Source organism: Bos mutus, chromosome 2 (genome assembly GCF_027580195.1).
Source record: "Bos mutus isolate GX-2022 chromosome 2, NWIPB_WYAK_1.1, whole genome shotgun sequence".
NCBI lineage: Eukaryota > Metazoa > Chordata > Mammalia > Artiodactyla > Bovidae > Bos > Bos mutus.
The window spans coordinates 108,965,026-108,982,332 of record NC_091618.1 but is presented as its reverse complement, the minus strand read 5'-3'; the positions used below and the strand labels follow the sequence as shown (position 1 = coordinate 108,982,332).

General features: G+C 39.6%; 1 protein-coding gene across 1 annotated transcript in view; it reads left to right on the top strand.

Annotated features, from left to right (window-relative positions):
• The window catches only part of LRP2 (LDL receptor related protein 2), a 176,348-nt gene that overhangs the window by 121,151 nt on the left and 37,890 nt on the right, over positions 1 to 17,307 (top strand). The window contains 10 exon segments of the mRNA XM_070357974.1: positions 74 to 277; positions 858 to 1,097; positions 4,264 to 4,389; positions 5,757 to 5,876; positions 8,410 to 8,541; positions 9,805 to 10,012; positions 10,656 to 10,951; positions 11,806 to 12,322; positions 15,040 to 15,192; positions 15,705 to 15,875. Of these exon segments, the coding sequence (XP_070214075.1) occupies positions 74 to 277; positions 858 to 1,097; positions 4,264 to 4,389; positions 5,757 to 5,876; positions 8,410 to 8,541; positions 9,805 to 10,012; positions 10,656 to 10,951; positions 11,806 to 12,322; positions 15,040 to 15,192; positions 15,705 to 15,875 (2,167 nt within the window).

Here is a 17,307-nt window from a genome sequence, read left to right as displayed (position 1 = left end):
CTCTTCAGGGGAAGAAAATATCAGTGTTTGCTACAGAAATATTTTGCTTTTTTCTGGGCTTACCTTTCTTCAGGTCCAAATGGCGCTGAGTGCCAGTGTCCACATGAGGGCCGCTGGTACCTGGCCAACAACAATAAGTACTGTATCCAGGATAATGGTACCCGGTGTGACAGTTCCAAGTTCACCTGCCTCAGTGGGAAGTGCATCCCTGACCAGTTGCAATGTAATGACATCGACGACTGTGGTGACAGCAGTGATGAGCTGGAAACTCTCTGTGGTGAGCTGAACTCTTGGAACTTTTGAAGTTCACGATGTACCTAGTGTTTGGTCCTTTTACAAGCAAAGAACATGTACCCTGAGAATCTAGACTGCACTATGCTTAAATCACGCAACAGTGGATACATACGCTGTGAAGTAGTGTTCAATGCTTTATTAGGAAGCACCTCTGAAGTGCACCTAAGAAAGAGCAGAGATGCTGCATGCCATTTATAGTCTGGGGAGCTCTGGGAAAATTACTTAACCTCTCTGAGCCTCAGTCCCATGAAAGCATTGTGTTTGCATGCTTTCATGAAACTGAGATAAACTTATACATTGAGATGGTAGAGGAACGGAGTGACTTTGCCGTTTGCGTCAAATACTCCATTTGCTTAAAAAAAAGTATACAACATATTTGCTTAATTTAGCTAATTTAAAGTTTGAGCTCACTTTGCATGCAGTACGTGTGGCAGCTTTTGCCTTGGAAGGTCAACCCAAAGTGTCTTATTTTACTTGATTGTATCTTTTTAGAAAACGGGATGATGCTTTAATCCGCGAGCTTCTTCAATGTTTTTTTCAATATTTCTTCCCCCTCCTCTCAGCGTTTCACAGCTGCCCTTCGACAAGCTTCACCTGCGCCAACGGGCGGTGTGTGCCATACAGTGATCGCTGTGACCACTACAATGACTGTGGCGACAACAGCGATGAGGCCGGGTGCCACTTCAGGGCTTGTAACAGAACAGAATTTACTTGCAGTAATGGAAGGTGCATCCCTTCTGAATTAGTCTGCGATGGGGTAGACAACTGCCTTGACAACAGTGCTTCAGATGAGAAAAACTGCCGTAAGTTCACCTTAAGTTCTTAATGGGCTTTGGAGCCTCTAACTCTCAGAGCCTGGGCGATGTAAAGACGATGCATTTCTGAGAAAGAACCGACAATATTCATCTAAAACATACATTTCATTTTACATGTCTACTAGTGATTTTTAAAAATAATTGTACCTAATATGTGATTTATTCATACAATCTTTGACTATTTTCGCCTTCAATATTTTATCTTTGGTTTGTGTTTCTGATTATTGTGAAGCTTTACCAATGATTACTGACAAAATTAATTGATTAATGTGTGTGGTTAATGTTTGTTATGCACAGAGCTATGTAGTACAGTGTTGACTGAAATGATTTGGTAAATTGCTTTTTAGTGAGTTGCTTTTCCCAAATTCCTGGAACTTACAGTTTAGCATCTTGAGAAAACAGTAGCACAGAGTATGAGCAATAATGCATTTTCAGTTTGGGTATATCTACATGTTCTGCTGTCTTTGTATGCGGTTACACACAATATTTATTTGGGTGTGCCAGTATTATTGCCTGGATAATCCTATGGACAGAGGAGCCTGGTGGGCTACAGTCCTGGGGTCACAAAGATCCAGACATGACTGGGTGACATCCAGAGCATGCACCCATGCCTTTTTGTTTTGTTTTTTTTTTAACAAGTGGTCAATATGTTTCATCCATGCCTCCAACTTTTTTCCTGAGTATTTTAAAGCAACTTCCAGAAACACATGTCACTGATAAAGACATTTGTTCTGCTTTACAGTGTTATGTTGGTTTCTGCCATACAACAAGGTGAATCAGCCATAAGTATACATATACCCCCTCCTTGAGCCTCGCTCCCTTCCCACCTCATCTCATCCCTCTAGGTCTTCACAGAGTACCAGGCTGAGCTCCCACTAGTTATCTGTTTTATACATGGTAATATATATTTTGAAAAAGAACTACTATTCTAGCATTATGCTTAACAAAGTCAACAATACTTACTTAATGTCCTCTAGTACTAAGTCCATATTCAAATTTTATTGCTTAGCCCCAAAATGTCACCAGTTCATCTGTTCACATCAGGATTCAAAGTCTACACATTGATTTAGGTTGGAATTGAGACCCAGACCTTTGATTACATTAGACTTAGTTCTTTGGGCAAGAACACATCATAGGTGGAGCTGTCTATTTCTTGTTATATCACATCATGAAGCATATAATGCTTGATTGTTCCACTTTAAGTGAGGACGATATTAATTTAGAAGTCAGTTTGAATCTTCCCTTTAGGAAGTTCCCATCAATTGTTCACCCAGTGGTTTTTAACCATGGATGGTTGTTCCATGAATTTATTATTATTTTAAGGGTTATAAATCAGGTATTTAAAATTTTTACTATTCCATCCACAGTTATTAGCTCAAGTTCTCTAAAGAAGAAATTTCCCTTATCAGCTATTTTGTTACTCTGAAATACAATTCTGCAGAGGAAATGTTTGATTCTTTCTTTCCCTTTTCAGTTTTCAGAGTAGTAAGTTGGTGACCAATGAGCATTAAGCTTTGGCTTTGTTTTGTTTTTACTATTGTATTAAACTCATGGATTTTTACATATTTGAGTTTTAATGAGATGAAGTAATTTACTGCTTTTGGTGCTTAATTGTCCTATTTTTGGCAGCGGGAATCCTGCTAAGTTGGATCCTTTTTTATTTTGACTTGATCCTATTCGATCTTCCATAGTACATTTCAGACTTTGCATTTCTTGTCTCAGACCTGGAATTTGTCTCATTCCTTTTGTGTGTGGTATTTAAAAATTACTGGGACTTCCCTGGAAGTCCAGTGGTTAAGACTTCCAACACAGAGGGTATGGATTCCGTCTCTAGTTGAGGAACAAAGATCCCACATACCTCATGGCCAAAAGACCAACACATAAAACAGAAGCAATATTGTAATTTAATAGACTTTTAAAACATTTAAAATTACCACAGTGTTGGGTTACCTATTCCTATTTGGCCTTTATTGCTTCTAGGCCTTTTTAGTGGACAGGACTAGGAAATACAGTTCTAAAGGGAAAAAAAATGATATTGGTATTTTCCATTTTAATTTAAGATAAACATGTTTTTACCTTTTAGATTTTATAATCACATCTCTTACACTTAAAATCTTAGTTTGTAATAGGTGACATAGTCACTTATTTGCTTTATTTTAGAATACTTTCAAAATAACCATGCTATGCTATGCTAAGTCACTTCAGTCGTGTCCGACTCTGTATGACCCCATAGACGGCAGCCCACCAGGCTCCCCCGTCCCTGGGATTCTCCAGGCAAGAACACTGGAGTGGGTTGCCATTTCCTTCTCCAATGCATGAAAGTGAAAAGTGAAAGTGAAGTCGCTCAGTTGTGTCCGACTCTTAGCGACCCCATGGATTGCAGCCCACCAGGCTCCTAGGTCCATGGGATTTTCCAGGCAAGAGTACTGGAGTGGGATGCCATTGCCTTCTCCGAAAAGTAACCATACAAATGTAATTAAACATTTTATGTCCTTCTTGTTCTTAGATTATTTCCCATTAGAAATATGCAGTCATTTGTTACTATTTCCAAATTTTGGAAATTGCTTTTCTTTATCCATTTTTATTTCATTGTGTTCAATTATAGAAAATAATGTGCATGGATTCATAGTCATATAAAAATTGTATGACAAGGTACACTCACAGACGTCCTTCATGCTTGCCCTCTCCACCCTGTTCCCTCCATACTATTCTCAATCTGTTCATAGGAGTGACAATTTTCGTTAGTTTATCTTTTCATTTTTGTTTTAAATGTAAGCATTTCTTTCTTGCTGGACACACACAGTTACCAGTTTTCATACACAAAAGATAGCCTAATGTTTTGCTTTCCTGCTGTTAATGCATCCTGGAGCTCATGCCATCTTTCCTTATCAATATATAGAGATCTTCTTCATTCATGTTACTCCATTGTGTGGGGAGTGAGGAGAGTGGGAAGTCTTGGTGATGCTATTAAATAATGAAAATAGGAAATGCTCTTTTTACTAGAGACTATATGGCATCACATAACTGTCATGAGTTATGCCTCTCTGATAGTTTCCCTTCTGCTGGTTTGTGTAGTAGATAGGTTAGCATGGACATATATGATGTACACGTGATGAATATGTTCCAAATTGTTTTTCTGGTTGTCTTTTTCAAGCTGAACGCACGTGCCATCCTGGATATGTAAAGTGTACGAATTCAACGATTTGTATTCCACGTTCTTTCTTGTGTGATGGAGACAACGATTGTGGAGATATGAGTGATGAAAACCCCCTTTTCTGTGGTAAGATAAACCTTTTGTGGTTCCAGGCATGCGTGTCTTGAGCTAATACAGACACATGGCTTCTGTGTTTCGGCTAATTTCAATTTGTCCTCTCAAGTGGACCTTATAAATAGATACTGCTGCTGCTGCTGCTGCTAAGTCGCTTCAGTCATGTCCGACTCTGTGCGACCCCATAGATGGCAGCCCACCAGGCTCCCCCGTCCCTGGGATTCTCCAGGCAAGAACACTGGAGTGGGTTGCCATTTCCTTCTCCAGTGCATGAAAGTGAAAAGTGAAAGTGAAGTTGCTCAGTCGTGTCCGACTCTTAGCGACCCCATGGACTGCAGCCCACCAGGCTCCTCCGTCCATGGGATTTTCCAGGCAAGAGTACTGGAGTGGGGTGCCATTGCCTTCTCTGTGTAAATAGATACAGCAGGCAGTTATTTAGGATGTAATTGGAGGGGCATAAGAAGTCCCTTCTCTCTGTTCCCTGGCTGGATGCCTGACTCCAAATATTTCTTCCAGGGATCAACTATAATGCATAACCTCCTATAATTAAAGGTCTTTCATCTTCAGGAACTACAGGCAGAATTTGCAAAATAAGCCCTCATATTTATTCTCAATACGTTTATAATAACCATTAGTAACTGAAAGAATTTTTGTCTTTTTCATATGTTTGACTTTCAAAAACCTTAATATTTAGTTGTTTGGTTCAATCAAATAATTTCTTATATTTATAGCTCAAATTCTTAAGTTCAATAACTTTGAAACTATTAGTGTAAATAGATGCATCCTTTAAGAATTTAGAAATGGTTACCAGGCCAGGTTACAATCCAAGAGTAGGAATCAGTTGTAAAAACAGCCACAAGAGGAAATAGAAAATCTAGAAAACATATCAGACCATAACCTCAGGTTATATGAGAAAAGTTTACACATAGGCAGAATCATTTACTCAAATAAGTTGCAAGGATGAATAAGAGCAAAACTTTGATAATTCTCTAGAATCATGGTCTAATATGGCTTAAAAGGTTGTGTATAGGGTGATTTGGTTATTTTGTTGTTTTTTTCTTTTCAGTAGAATTTATTTTGTGTTATGGCAGAAAACATAGAACCATGTTTTCTTTTATCTATAATTTGATTTCATGTATCAAAAAATAGTCTTTTTGGTATTTCTAATAAGTGCAATTTATTTTCTGAATCTCTGAAATTTAGGAGAATGGAGAAGTATTGCTCTCCCATGTTCTTTCCTCTGGATGGAAAACTTCTATAAAAACTCATGCCTCAGTCTTCCTGTCTTGGCAACTCCTACCCAGTTCAGAGATATAGGCAGGTTATGAGGAACAAGCTTGTGTGTTGCTCATGGATTTTCTCTTCTTTACCTACTGCAGCCACTCGGTCGTGTGGGAGCGATGAGTTCCATTGCACCTCTGGGCCCTGTATTCCTGCGCGTTGGTATTGTGATCATGAAAAAGACTGTTCTGACGGCTCTGACGAACCTCCCACTTGTGGTAAGAGAGTGAGCCAGCATGAAAAGCATTGTGATGCAGCTGGCACCCCTCTTCCAACTGCTTCAAATGTGACCTATGGCTCTGGCTAGGGAATGTTTGCACTCCTTGCTGATACCCCTCAGCAGATACTCATTAAAAGCCTGGTCATGTAGGGCACTGGGTGGATTGTTGGGCAGGATATGGAAGTTGCTGATTGATGCAGACAAAAGTTGCACCTACCAAAAGTTGGTGATGCACCTACTACCTGTCTGGTTTGTGGAACTCAATTAATTGTAATTGACTCTGAATTGGAATTTCTGAATTTGGGTGAGTTCTCACCCATAAGACTATGGGAGGATCTAAAGGTTATTGAGACCATGATGTACATGCCGAGGGGGCAGGTGAGGGGCACACGTTTCTTCCTGCTCTGTGTACCAGCTGAGGGGTTAGGGTCCCAAGGCCATCTGAGCTTCCTGAGATGTTCCAAGGACCTAGTTATATTCTTGGAGGCAGTTGTGTGTTGCTTGTGTTTGAAGGCTGCTATTTACCTTTGCAAATCCTAATCTGTATCCATGCACAATTTTTTAAACATAATTGTAAAAATCTGAATGTACAATCTTCTATATTGCTTTTTTTAGGGGGTCTGGCAATATTGTTGTATGTGGGTCAGCAAACTATGGCCATGCTTGTCTTGTTTTTTTTTTTTCCAGATTTTTTTGACATTGACCATTAAAAAAAAGTTTTTATTGAATTCGTTACAGTATTGCTTCTGTTTTATGTTTTCTTTTTTCTTGGCCATGAGGAATGTGGGATCTTAGCTCCCTGCCCAGGTATTGAACCCACACCCCCTAGTTATATTATAGTGTCAAGTAGTTGTGAAAAAGAACATATGGCCTGAAGCTTAAAATATATATACTGTCTGGTTAAGAGAGACTTCTCTAACCCATGATGTCATCTTCATACTCTTGTTTAATGGCTTTGTGATATTCCATTGAGTGGCTATATGATCATTGAGTTAACTGCCTCTATTTTAAGTATTTAGATTGCTTTATTTTTTCTGGTATTATAAATATCACTGTAGTAAGTACCATCACTTTTTTTGGAGGGGTATTTTCTTAAGACCATTAGCCTAGTTTTGCAGCTGAATTCAGGCTATTTTCCATTCCTGTTTTCCCTTGGGCTCAAATTCTGTGGCTAATAGAGAATGGTATTAGAAGCTCCTTGACAATTTCTTTTTCCCCAACACTAAAAGTTTTGTAGAAAACAAAGGGCACACAGAGTTTTAAGGAGCTGTAAAAGAAATAGTAGTTGTTAGGTGAGTAGAAGGGTCTTAGAGATTATTTTAAATATATGAACTATTGGTTCAGATATATGAAGAATAAATAGTTTCCAAACTTATCCATGGGAACTACAGTCATTATCAATTAGTATTATCAATTAATACCAACTATCTGACATATTTAAATAGAAGTAAACACACAATCTAATATTAATGGATTTTCATAATACAGAGGTATTTTTTTCTTCTAGTTTTATTGAGATTGACATATAGAACTGTGTAAAATTAAAGTGTAGAACATAATGACTTACATACATCATGAAACAATTATCATAGTAAGTTTAGTGAACATCCAATACACAGATATAATTTTAAATAAATAATAAGATGTATACAAAAGAGTGAAATCCCCATTCTTTCACCCTCTTACAATCCCCTCACCTCCAGACATAACTGCTATTAAGTGTGAATTCTTTATCTGTATATCCTGACATATAGGGATCTTACTATATATATCTTTCTGCTGTTCCCTCCCACTTTTTTTTTATCCTAACAATATCTTATCAGTTAGAAAATACACCTCTCCCTCTTGAACCTCCCTGCCATCTCCCTCCCAACCCCACCCCTCTAGGTTGTTACAGAGCCTCTGTTTGAGTTCCCTGAGTTATACAGCACATTCCCATTGGCTGTCTCTTTTATATGTGGTAATAGAAAACAACAAAATTCTGTAAAGCAATTGTCCTTCAATTAAAAAATAATTAATAAAAGAAAGAAAATACACGTCCATCTTATCTTTGTACTGCTGAATATTGCTGTAAAGTGTGGCTGTTCTGTGTGTTTTTATCCCTTTCCCAACTGCTGGGCATTTAGCTTGTTTCCATTTTTTCCTTGTAAGATGTAATGCTGGAATGAACATCCTGCGTATGTGGGAAGGCTCGATCTCTGGGAGTCAGTTTCCTGTGTCAAAGCCTTTCAAGGGCTGTATCGATACATACTCCATTCTTTCCAGCTCGTGGAAGTTCACGTTTCTCCTTACTGTTATCATTGTGTTGTATTTTAATAGTTAAAATTAAATGTTCTTTTGCCTTAGGCTAATTTTGAGGGATCTCTGGGATTCTGGGCATATGACAACTTGATTTGTTAACATGTGGGATATGATTAAAGAATTCTAATTGGTGTTCTAAGAAGCCCTTGCTATAGTATGTTTCTCTCAAGATTCCTGACTGCACATGACTCTTCTCACCAAGAGTGCTTTTTTTTTTTTTTTTTTCCCAGAGTTTTCTCAGTCAACATGCGCCAGTGATTATTTCAAGTGTGACAATAACAGGTGCATCCCAATGATGTGGGTCTGTGATGGTGATAATGACTGTGGAGACATGAGTGATGAGGATGAAAGACACAACTGCAGTAAGTGCAAACAATTAATTCTTCTCTGGAGTCACGTTTCAGGGAAACAGTAGCTTGATTTTTCTGTCTTTGGAGAATATGGTTGTCACACAGGTTCTTCTTTATTGGAAGTATGCAGATAGAATGTTATCTTTATTTTTCTGCTCAGGAATGTTTTATATTATCTACATAAATGCTTGTAAATGGTGAAAAATGATTTGAATGTTTTTTTTTCTGTTGCATTTAGGTAATGGAAATAATGTCCTACATTTCTAGAACAGATAAAGAGAGCTCAGTTGGCCACTGAGTTAGCAGCTTTAATACTGTTGCAATTAACTGTGCCTCTAGTTTTATCCATTACCCTAGAGCTGTTAAGCGGGGGGCAGGGGTCATTCTTTTAAGTGAATTATGGAACAGACTATGAAACAACATTTCCCATTACCAACAGAGCATAGAACTCTAAATTAGGTGTCTTAGAGTATCTTTCCATGGTAGGATAATAAAAACAATGACTCGATGATCTTTGCATTTGATTCTCACATGTCCATGACTTTGGTGATGGCCCCTGTTGCTCCATATCCTCTATGAAATGGGTGGGCAGCTGCCCAGGTCTAGACTGTAGTGTGTACTCTTCTCCCATATCTCTTCTTCAAGACCCCCTTCCTTTTGTCTCCTTTTCACCCTCAGATAAAATCTCTATTCTATACTGCAGAGTTTCATGATTACATGTTAGCATTTTCGCTCTTTCCTAAAGTGTCATGGTGTCTGTCAACTTTTATTAACAAGTACTCTTCCTATATATGTAGGAAAGAAGCCCTAGCTTTTTAGAAAATTCTGTGATTTTTCTTTTTTTGCTGTCTAGTTGACCATTGTGAGTTTCACTTTTCTCATAAAACTGGCATAAAATGCCTATCTCACATTGTGTTTGTGTGATTATACTTTATAAAATAAAAAAAAATTACCAAATGTATGGGATTTTTAGTATCCAATTAATAAAATGCAAGTAGTTTTCTATATCCCTAAGGGAAAACTATGACCTTACATTAATTTTATGGAAATTAAATTATGAGGTGTTTATCTTTACTTTTTACTTCTGAAAAAAATTCAAGGTTCAAAGCATTTAAAATGAAAATTTGGGAGAGTAATTTATCTTCCTATTTTCCCTTCATTTCCTTTCATCCCTCAGACTATTATGTAACGTAAAGCAAGATAAATACTGATTCAAAATGAACTTGACTGCTGGAATGAGCTCTCATATGATTCCTGATTCTCTTTGTGCTTTAGCTTCAGAGAATCGCAACTGCTCAAGTTCTGAGTTTGCCTGTGAGGTTGGTGTGCGTCCACACAGAGGCTGTATCCCTAAATCGTGGGTTTGTGATGGTGAAGCAGATTGCCTTGATGCCCTTGATGAGCACCAGAATTGCACCAGAAGATCCTGCTTTGGAACAGAGTTCGTCTGTAACAATGGCTTGTGTATCCCCAACCACTTCAGGTGAATTGGGGATTAAAAAAGTTATTAACAAACCTCAAAAGTCCATGAGGCAGGGCTGGGGCCCATGATACTTTTCATGGCCTCTGAAAATGTTTGGACTTCTTTTAAAATCAAAAGAAAAAAAATAAAGAGAACTTTTAGGTCAAAGAAAGTATTTACATACTAAATAATAATATATATGCCTTTATACCAACGTAGTCCTTAAATATAATTTTAAATATTTTTATGGAGGAAGGGGCCCATGAAAGCAGAAGTGCCTGGGGTCCTGGAAGGTCATAACATGACCTTGCACAGAGGATCAGAAAGATGAGTGAAGTGGGCTTACTAGAAGAAAAGTCTTTCTTGAGGCAGCTGACGCTCAGGGTTTGCCACTTGGAATAGAGGCATGGGCATAAGAAATACTTCATTCAATTCTTTCTGCTATAAGAAAAGTGACAGTGTGAGCAGGATGATGAATGGGACTGCACGCTGTGGCTCAGGGTCAGCCTGACAACAGAGAGAGGCAGGTGAGGCGGACTGTGGGCGTGTGCCCCTGCTAAGAGACACAGACGCTATCAGCATCATGTGTTTGGAGAGAAACTGGGGATCTGGATTTTCACCTGAAATATTCTGATTTTAAGTGGTACTGGGTCTCATGACACAGGTGTGACCGGAACAATGACTGTGGTGACTACAGTGATGAGAGGGGCTGTGTGTACCCTACCTGCGACGAGACCCTTTTTACGTGTCAGAACGGACTCTGCATTAATAAGGCCTATGTCTGTGATGGGGACAATGACTGTAAAGATAACTCTGATGAGCTGGAGCACCTGTGTCACACCCCAGAAACCACATGCCCCCCTCATCAGTTCAGGTGTGACAATGGGAACTGCATTGAGATGGTGAAAGTCTGTAACAACTTCCCTGACTGCTCAGACAACAGTGATGAGAAAGGATGTGGTGAGTATAACGGAAGATTAGGGAAAAGGAAACGAGGGGGACTGAGTGTGGATTCTCAACCCTTTCTGACTTAGTAGGACCTTTCAGTTGGTTCTCTAAGTAGCACACTGCCAGAAAATTACTGTTGTTTGCCTATCAAAAAGCAAGGATTTCTTGGTCTATAAGGTCAGTCACACACGTTTTTTGGACTAATCATCAGTTAGCCATTCATTATAGAGAATAGGAGATAAACAAATTAAGGCCATCGTATCTAAGAGCAAACAGCACTGATCTTGCAATGACTTGTTGCAATGACTACATTCCTTAATCTGTTCTTAATTTTCATCCTCAGGTGACTAAAGGGGAGAGTTTAACTGGAAGTCCCCCTCCCACCCCGCCCCTAACCCCCACCCTGGTTGTATTAGTTGTTAAAACCATTGGTGAAGGATCAAGGAAGGAAGTTGAGTAAGAGTGACTTTTGAATAATGTGGGGCCTTTAGAAATCCCTTCTTATTTGTCCCTGTTTATTTGTCTTTTTTAGCATGATTCATTAAGAACTTGGCTCTGTCCAAACCCAACCAAACAAAAAGAACTGCATCTGTCCAGCAGGAAGGCTGACTTTTTTTTAAAATTTAAATTTATTTATTTTAATTGGAGGATAATTACTTTACAATATTGTATTGGTTTTGCCAAACATCAACATGAATCCGCCACGGGTGTACACGTGTTCCCCATCCTGAACCCCCCTCCCACTTCCCTCCCCGTACCATCCCTCTGGGTCATCCCAGTGCACCAGCCCCAAGCACTTTTTTGACCATTATGGTGGGTCCATTACTGACAACTTAGGTTCTCTGATAACTGTCTTTTACCTACAGGCATTAATGAGTGCAATGACCCTACACTCAGTGGTTGTAACCAAAACTGCACAGACACCTTAACCAGTTTCTATTGTTCTTGTAACCCTGGTTACAAGCTGTTGTCTGACAAGAGGACTTGTGTTGATATTGATGAATGCGAGGAGACGCCCTTCGTCTGTAGCCAAAAGTGTGAGAACTTACCTGGCACTTACATCTGCAAATGTGCCCCAGGCTACATCCGTGAGCCAGATGGAAAGACCTGCCGGCAGAACAGCAACATAGAGCCTGATCTCATTTTTAGCAACCGTTACTATTTGAGAAATCTAACTGTCTATGGCCATTTATACTCCCTCATCTTGCAAGGACTGGGTAATGTTGTGGCATTGGATTTTGACCGAGTAGAAAAGAGATTGTACTGGCTTGATATAGAGAATAAAGTCATTGAGAGAATGTTTGTGAATACGACAAACAGGGAGACAGTCTTAAAGCACAATCTACCTGGTGCGGAAAGTCTGGCTGTCGACTGGGTTACCAGGTAAGACAAAAGCTTTTTAAAAGTTAACAAGTTTTTGTTTTTTAAAAAGTGTTCTAGCCAGGCTTTCATCTTAATAGGGAATTGATCTTTCCAACTTGGGTTACCAGGTAGAAACATTTTAATGCTTCTGCATGTTTTGTTTTTTTGTTGTTGTTGCTGTTTTGTGCTGTGTACCTAATAATCAAATGGGATACCACAGAATCTAAAATCTAGTGATTTTTAAGAATTTATGATATGAATTTTATGGGGGGGAGCATCACAAAGGAAGAAAGAGCTCTGTTATTACTGGAGGTATGTGAAGGGATGATTCATGCTTTGGTTGGTGCATTCAGTCATTTAAAGCTGTTGCCTAAGTGTGGTGCTATTCTAGGGACTGGGGTTTGGAGGTAAACAAGACAGACACAGCCCCTGCTTTCCTGGAATTTACAGGCTACTTACAATGCTAGTCATTCCCAACTTGGGCTGGTTATAAATTAAAAAATGGCTAACTTGAAACTCTGAGCATCTTTACGGTAGACAGTGGTATTTTAATTCAACTCTACCAGTTCAATCACACTTCTTCACATCTCTATTGAATCAGACACTTGGCTTTGTGGCTGACAGGAAGCTGCATGCACTTAGGCTGCAAATATTATTGCTTTGGTCACCCTTGACCCACAGAGGATGCTTCCACATCTTTTCTGTTTGATCGTCTTAAGAGTAAAGATGGGGGATGGAGAATTGGCTTCCTACTTCTAGTTGAATAATAGCCTGCCTGCTCCAAAACTGCCTGAAGAATAATCAATAAAATATTGATGTGAATACAAATATTTTATATATAATGACTCTGTGGGGTGTCAAAAAGCATAGCAACTAACGATTTGCAGGAACAGAACTAACCATTTATCTTGTCCTTTGATTCAATGAAGGGAAAGATGGATAATATTTTAACCTTGATATTGTCATTCAGCCCTCTCGCCCCAAAACTGGTAGGATGGTATTTTCCCCTGGACTTTAGCTGCTTTCCTCTTGTCCTAGGCATGTTCTTGACCAGGGGAAAGAATTAGATACATGTGTGGTAGTCAGGAAGATGGAGAGAAAAAGTCTAGGGTGATTGTAGGATAAAATACCTTACGAATGAAGCATTTCCTCAGATGTTCATGAGAGATTCCAACCAGATTAAACATTCCTTAAAACACAAGGCAGAATAGAACCTAGTCACATTTAGGCTTAGAGGGGAAGTTCTAAGATACAATTACTTGGAAATTTGAAATAATCTTCCCAGTATCAATAAAGATGTCCACACTAAACTCAAAGATGTTTGGTTCCCAAAGCCCTTAAACTTGATATACTAGTTTTTCAAAGCACAGTGCAAAATTTCACAGTGGAAAATTGGACTGGCTCTCAGTCCTCTTAATTTTTCCCTATATGGGGATGGAGTGTCTTCTCCATATTCTGTTCACACGTCAGTGTTTTGATTGTTGAATAAAGAGGAATTAGTGAGTTGGCAGTAAGCTCCACAGAGTAGAGTGCCCTATGGTATAGCCAGTCTTGAATTAATTCCTGCTCTAGCTCTTACTACCCTCTGGGTCTCAGCAGCCTTATCAAGAAAACAAGAGTAACAGTAGAACTTACTCCGGCAGTTGTTGTGATCTTAGCCCTTAGCCCAGGGCCTGGCACTGAATATGAGCCTATTCAGTCACTAAGTTGTATCCTACTCTTTGCAACCCTATAGACTATAGCCCACCAGTCTCCTCTGTCTTGGGATTTTCCCAGTAAGTATACTGGATTGAGTTTTCATTTCCTCCTCCAGTGGATCTTCCAGACCCAGGGATCAAACCCAAGTCTCCTTTGTCTCCTGCATTGGCAGGAAGAGTCTTTACCACTGAGCCCCCCGGGAAACCTGGCATTGAATAGATAGCTACTATTATTGTTGCTATTATTACCCTCTACAGTGATAGAATCCAAAATTGTGGCCATCTCGGTCATCAGTACTCACCCAAGTGAGCAAGGCTTGTACATTTTTGGGTACTCCTTTCCTCATCCACAAGCCTAAGAAGGTACTACTGTCCTGATAGTTACTCTGACACCTAGTATGATTGGATCATGTTTACCTCTAGCAAGGAGACATTGGAGCTTTTGGAAGAGAAATCATTTCAGTGGAAATTGACTATCAGACATTCTAGGAGTATTGAACTTTGGAAGGTTATGGATACTTTAAGACTGGTGATTTGATTAAATGAAATTTGGCTCAGGTTAAGAAAGTTATTTTGCCAGTCTAGTGGGACAAGGCCAGGGAGGCGGTAAATTTTTCTTTAGCTTAAGGATGCTAGCATTCAGAGTTCCCTTTTGCAGTCTCAAGGCTGCACTTGAGACAAGTTTCCTTGACTCCACATGTAAACTGTAATTCATGATACTTATTGATTGCTCTCATTTCTGCTTCCTTGCTCCTGTGAAGCCTGGATCATTACCTGGAAAGATGCCTTTTGCTGTATGAAGCAAGTAAAGCCAAAATCCTTCTGTGGCCCCACAATTCCCTACTGTAAGCTGACATCACCTTGCAATAGGAAAACAAGCACACATTATTGCATCTTTTTTTGCTTCATTGCAGGAAGGTCAACTGTTTTCCTCTTGTCGTCGTTTGCCTGGGGGAAAAGTGCTTGGATGGGAAAGTGTGTGGCTAAATGTACGTTGTTTTACAAGTAAAATGGCTCTAACTCCTGCTTCTCCATCTGCAGAAAGCTCTATTGGGTGGATTCCTACCTGAATTGCCTTTCTGTCTCTGACCTCAATGGTCGATACCGCCGCAAGTTGGCTGAGCACTGTGTGGATGCCAACAACACCTTCTGCTTTGAGAATCCTAGAGGACTTGCACTTCACCCTCGATATGGGTATTGTCTTCCTGTAATCTCAGGCTCTTCTTTTACGCCCTTCTTCCACCTCTGTTACCAAAAAGGCTGTTCACGTAGTGATCTCAAGGCCAGTATCTTGCTGGAATTTGTCTTCTGCTTTTGCTACCTGGTAAATGGCTTAATGGCTAGAAGCATGACTTGTTCAAATAATATTCATATGCTATTTTCTTTGCCATGACACATCACTTCACTTATAAAGTTACATATTTTGGCTGCATGCAAGTAAATCATGGTTAAGAAAACAACAACTCACTTTATCGGACTTTCCATGTCAAGCCTACTGAAATCTCTAGTTTATCATGTTCATTCCTGAGAATTTCCTACACATTATCCCCTTTTAGATTCTGTTAGTTCTCTTTCTGTTAGTTCTCTTTCCTTTATGAAATGCTCTGTAGGATGTAAATTCTGTTTCTCTAATTGGAGAAAGCTTGTGTCTTTGCCACTGAGTTCCTCTGGCTTCAAGGACTGACATGTTGTGTTTGCTCCAACAGGCACGTCTACTGGGCAGACTGGGGTGACCGAGCATACATTGGGAGAGTAGGCATGGATGGAACCCTTAAGTCTCTGATTATCTCTACCAAGATCATGTGGCCCAATGGCCTCACCATTGATTACACCAATGATCTACTCTACTGGGCAGATGCCCACCTGGGTTACATTGAGTACGTACATAGAAAAGAATAAAGCAAACCGCATAACTCTTCATTCCAAACAGCAGGGTTTGTGTTGCCAGTGTATTATTCCTGCTGCTGCTGCTGCTGCTAAGTCGCTTCAGTCGTGTCCGACTCCGTGCGACCCCATAGACAGCAGCCCACCAGGCTCCCCCGTCCCTGGGATTCTCCAGGCAAGAACACTGGAGTGGGTTGCCATTTCCTTCTCCAATGCATGAAAGTGAAAAGTGAAAGTGAAGTCGTTTAGTCGTGTCCAACTCTTAGTGACCCCATGGACTAGGCAGCTTCTAATTGGCCTGTTTGATGAACGTTCACTCTGAGGTCGTTTCTAACTAAAGTGCCTACAGGCAGTTCGCCGAGCTCTGAGGCATGGTACAAGAGAAAGAGTGTGAACTTTGAAGCCATCCAGATCACAGTTTTGTCTTGGTGCTTTTACTTCTTATACTCCTAAAAAAGCAGCTAGTAATCTCTCCCCTATGGTAGTCAGCCTAGTGCTCAATTCATCTTAATTTCCTTATCCCTTTACTCTGCCCTTCCCTTGCAAATATATGATAAACAGACTTGGAAACATTATACTGTTCAATGAAGAGTACTCCTTGTAAAAAAAGGTAATGCAAATTTTTGGCCAAGCAATATGTGTTTATTTCAGAGACATTGCTAATTATGGCGTAGTTAGATGATGGTGATGTCTTCTGGGTATTTATGAATTCGTACCCAGATGCACAGCCTATTGCATGCAAAAAACAAGATCTTTAAAAATTGTGGCATTCTGTTAAATTTATCTTGAAAAAAATTTCACTTGAGAAAAAATACTCATAAAAGTGTCTGAGCTCTCTATGTAGAGATCATGTAAGAACTGAGAGAAGAGATCAAGACCGCTTTCTGGTTTATGAATTTTTTAAAAAGAAATGGATAATGACTATATTCTGGTCATTTGTCTGCAGTCTTAGCAACAGAGATCCAGAAGATTGACCTCTGGTTTTCCTATGCCTTCTTTAAGTTTTCATAAATTAAGATATTTTGGAAAAATTTCTGACATCCCATGGCTAATGTTATCAACTTTTTTAGTTGCTAGATCATTCCACCTCTTGTGGGAGTTTTAGGGTCTGCGCCCAGATTTTTAAATATAAAAGTAACAATGAAGTGAAAGTCACTCAGTCGTGTCCGACTCTTTGTGACCCCATGGACTAAACAGTCCATGGAATTCTCCAGGCCAGAATACTGGAGTGGGTTGACATTCCCTTCTCCAGGGGATCTTCCCAATTCAGGGATTGAACTCAGGTCTCCCACATTGCAGGTGGATTCTTTACCATCTGAGCCACCAGGGAAGCCCCAAAGTAACAATATTCTGACATAATTTCCTAGCCAAATTCCATGATATTCATTGATTTGTTAGCTCCTCTATCCTTAAAGGCGTTAGAGG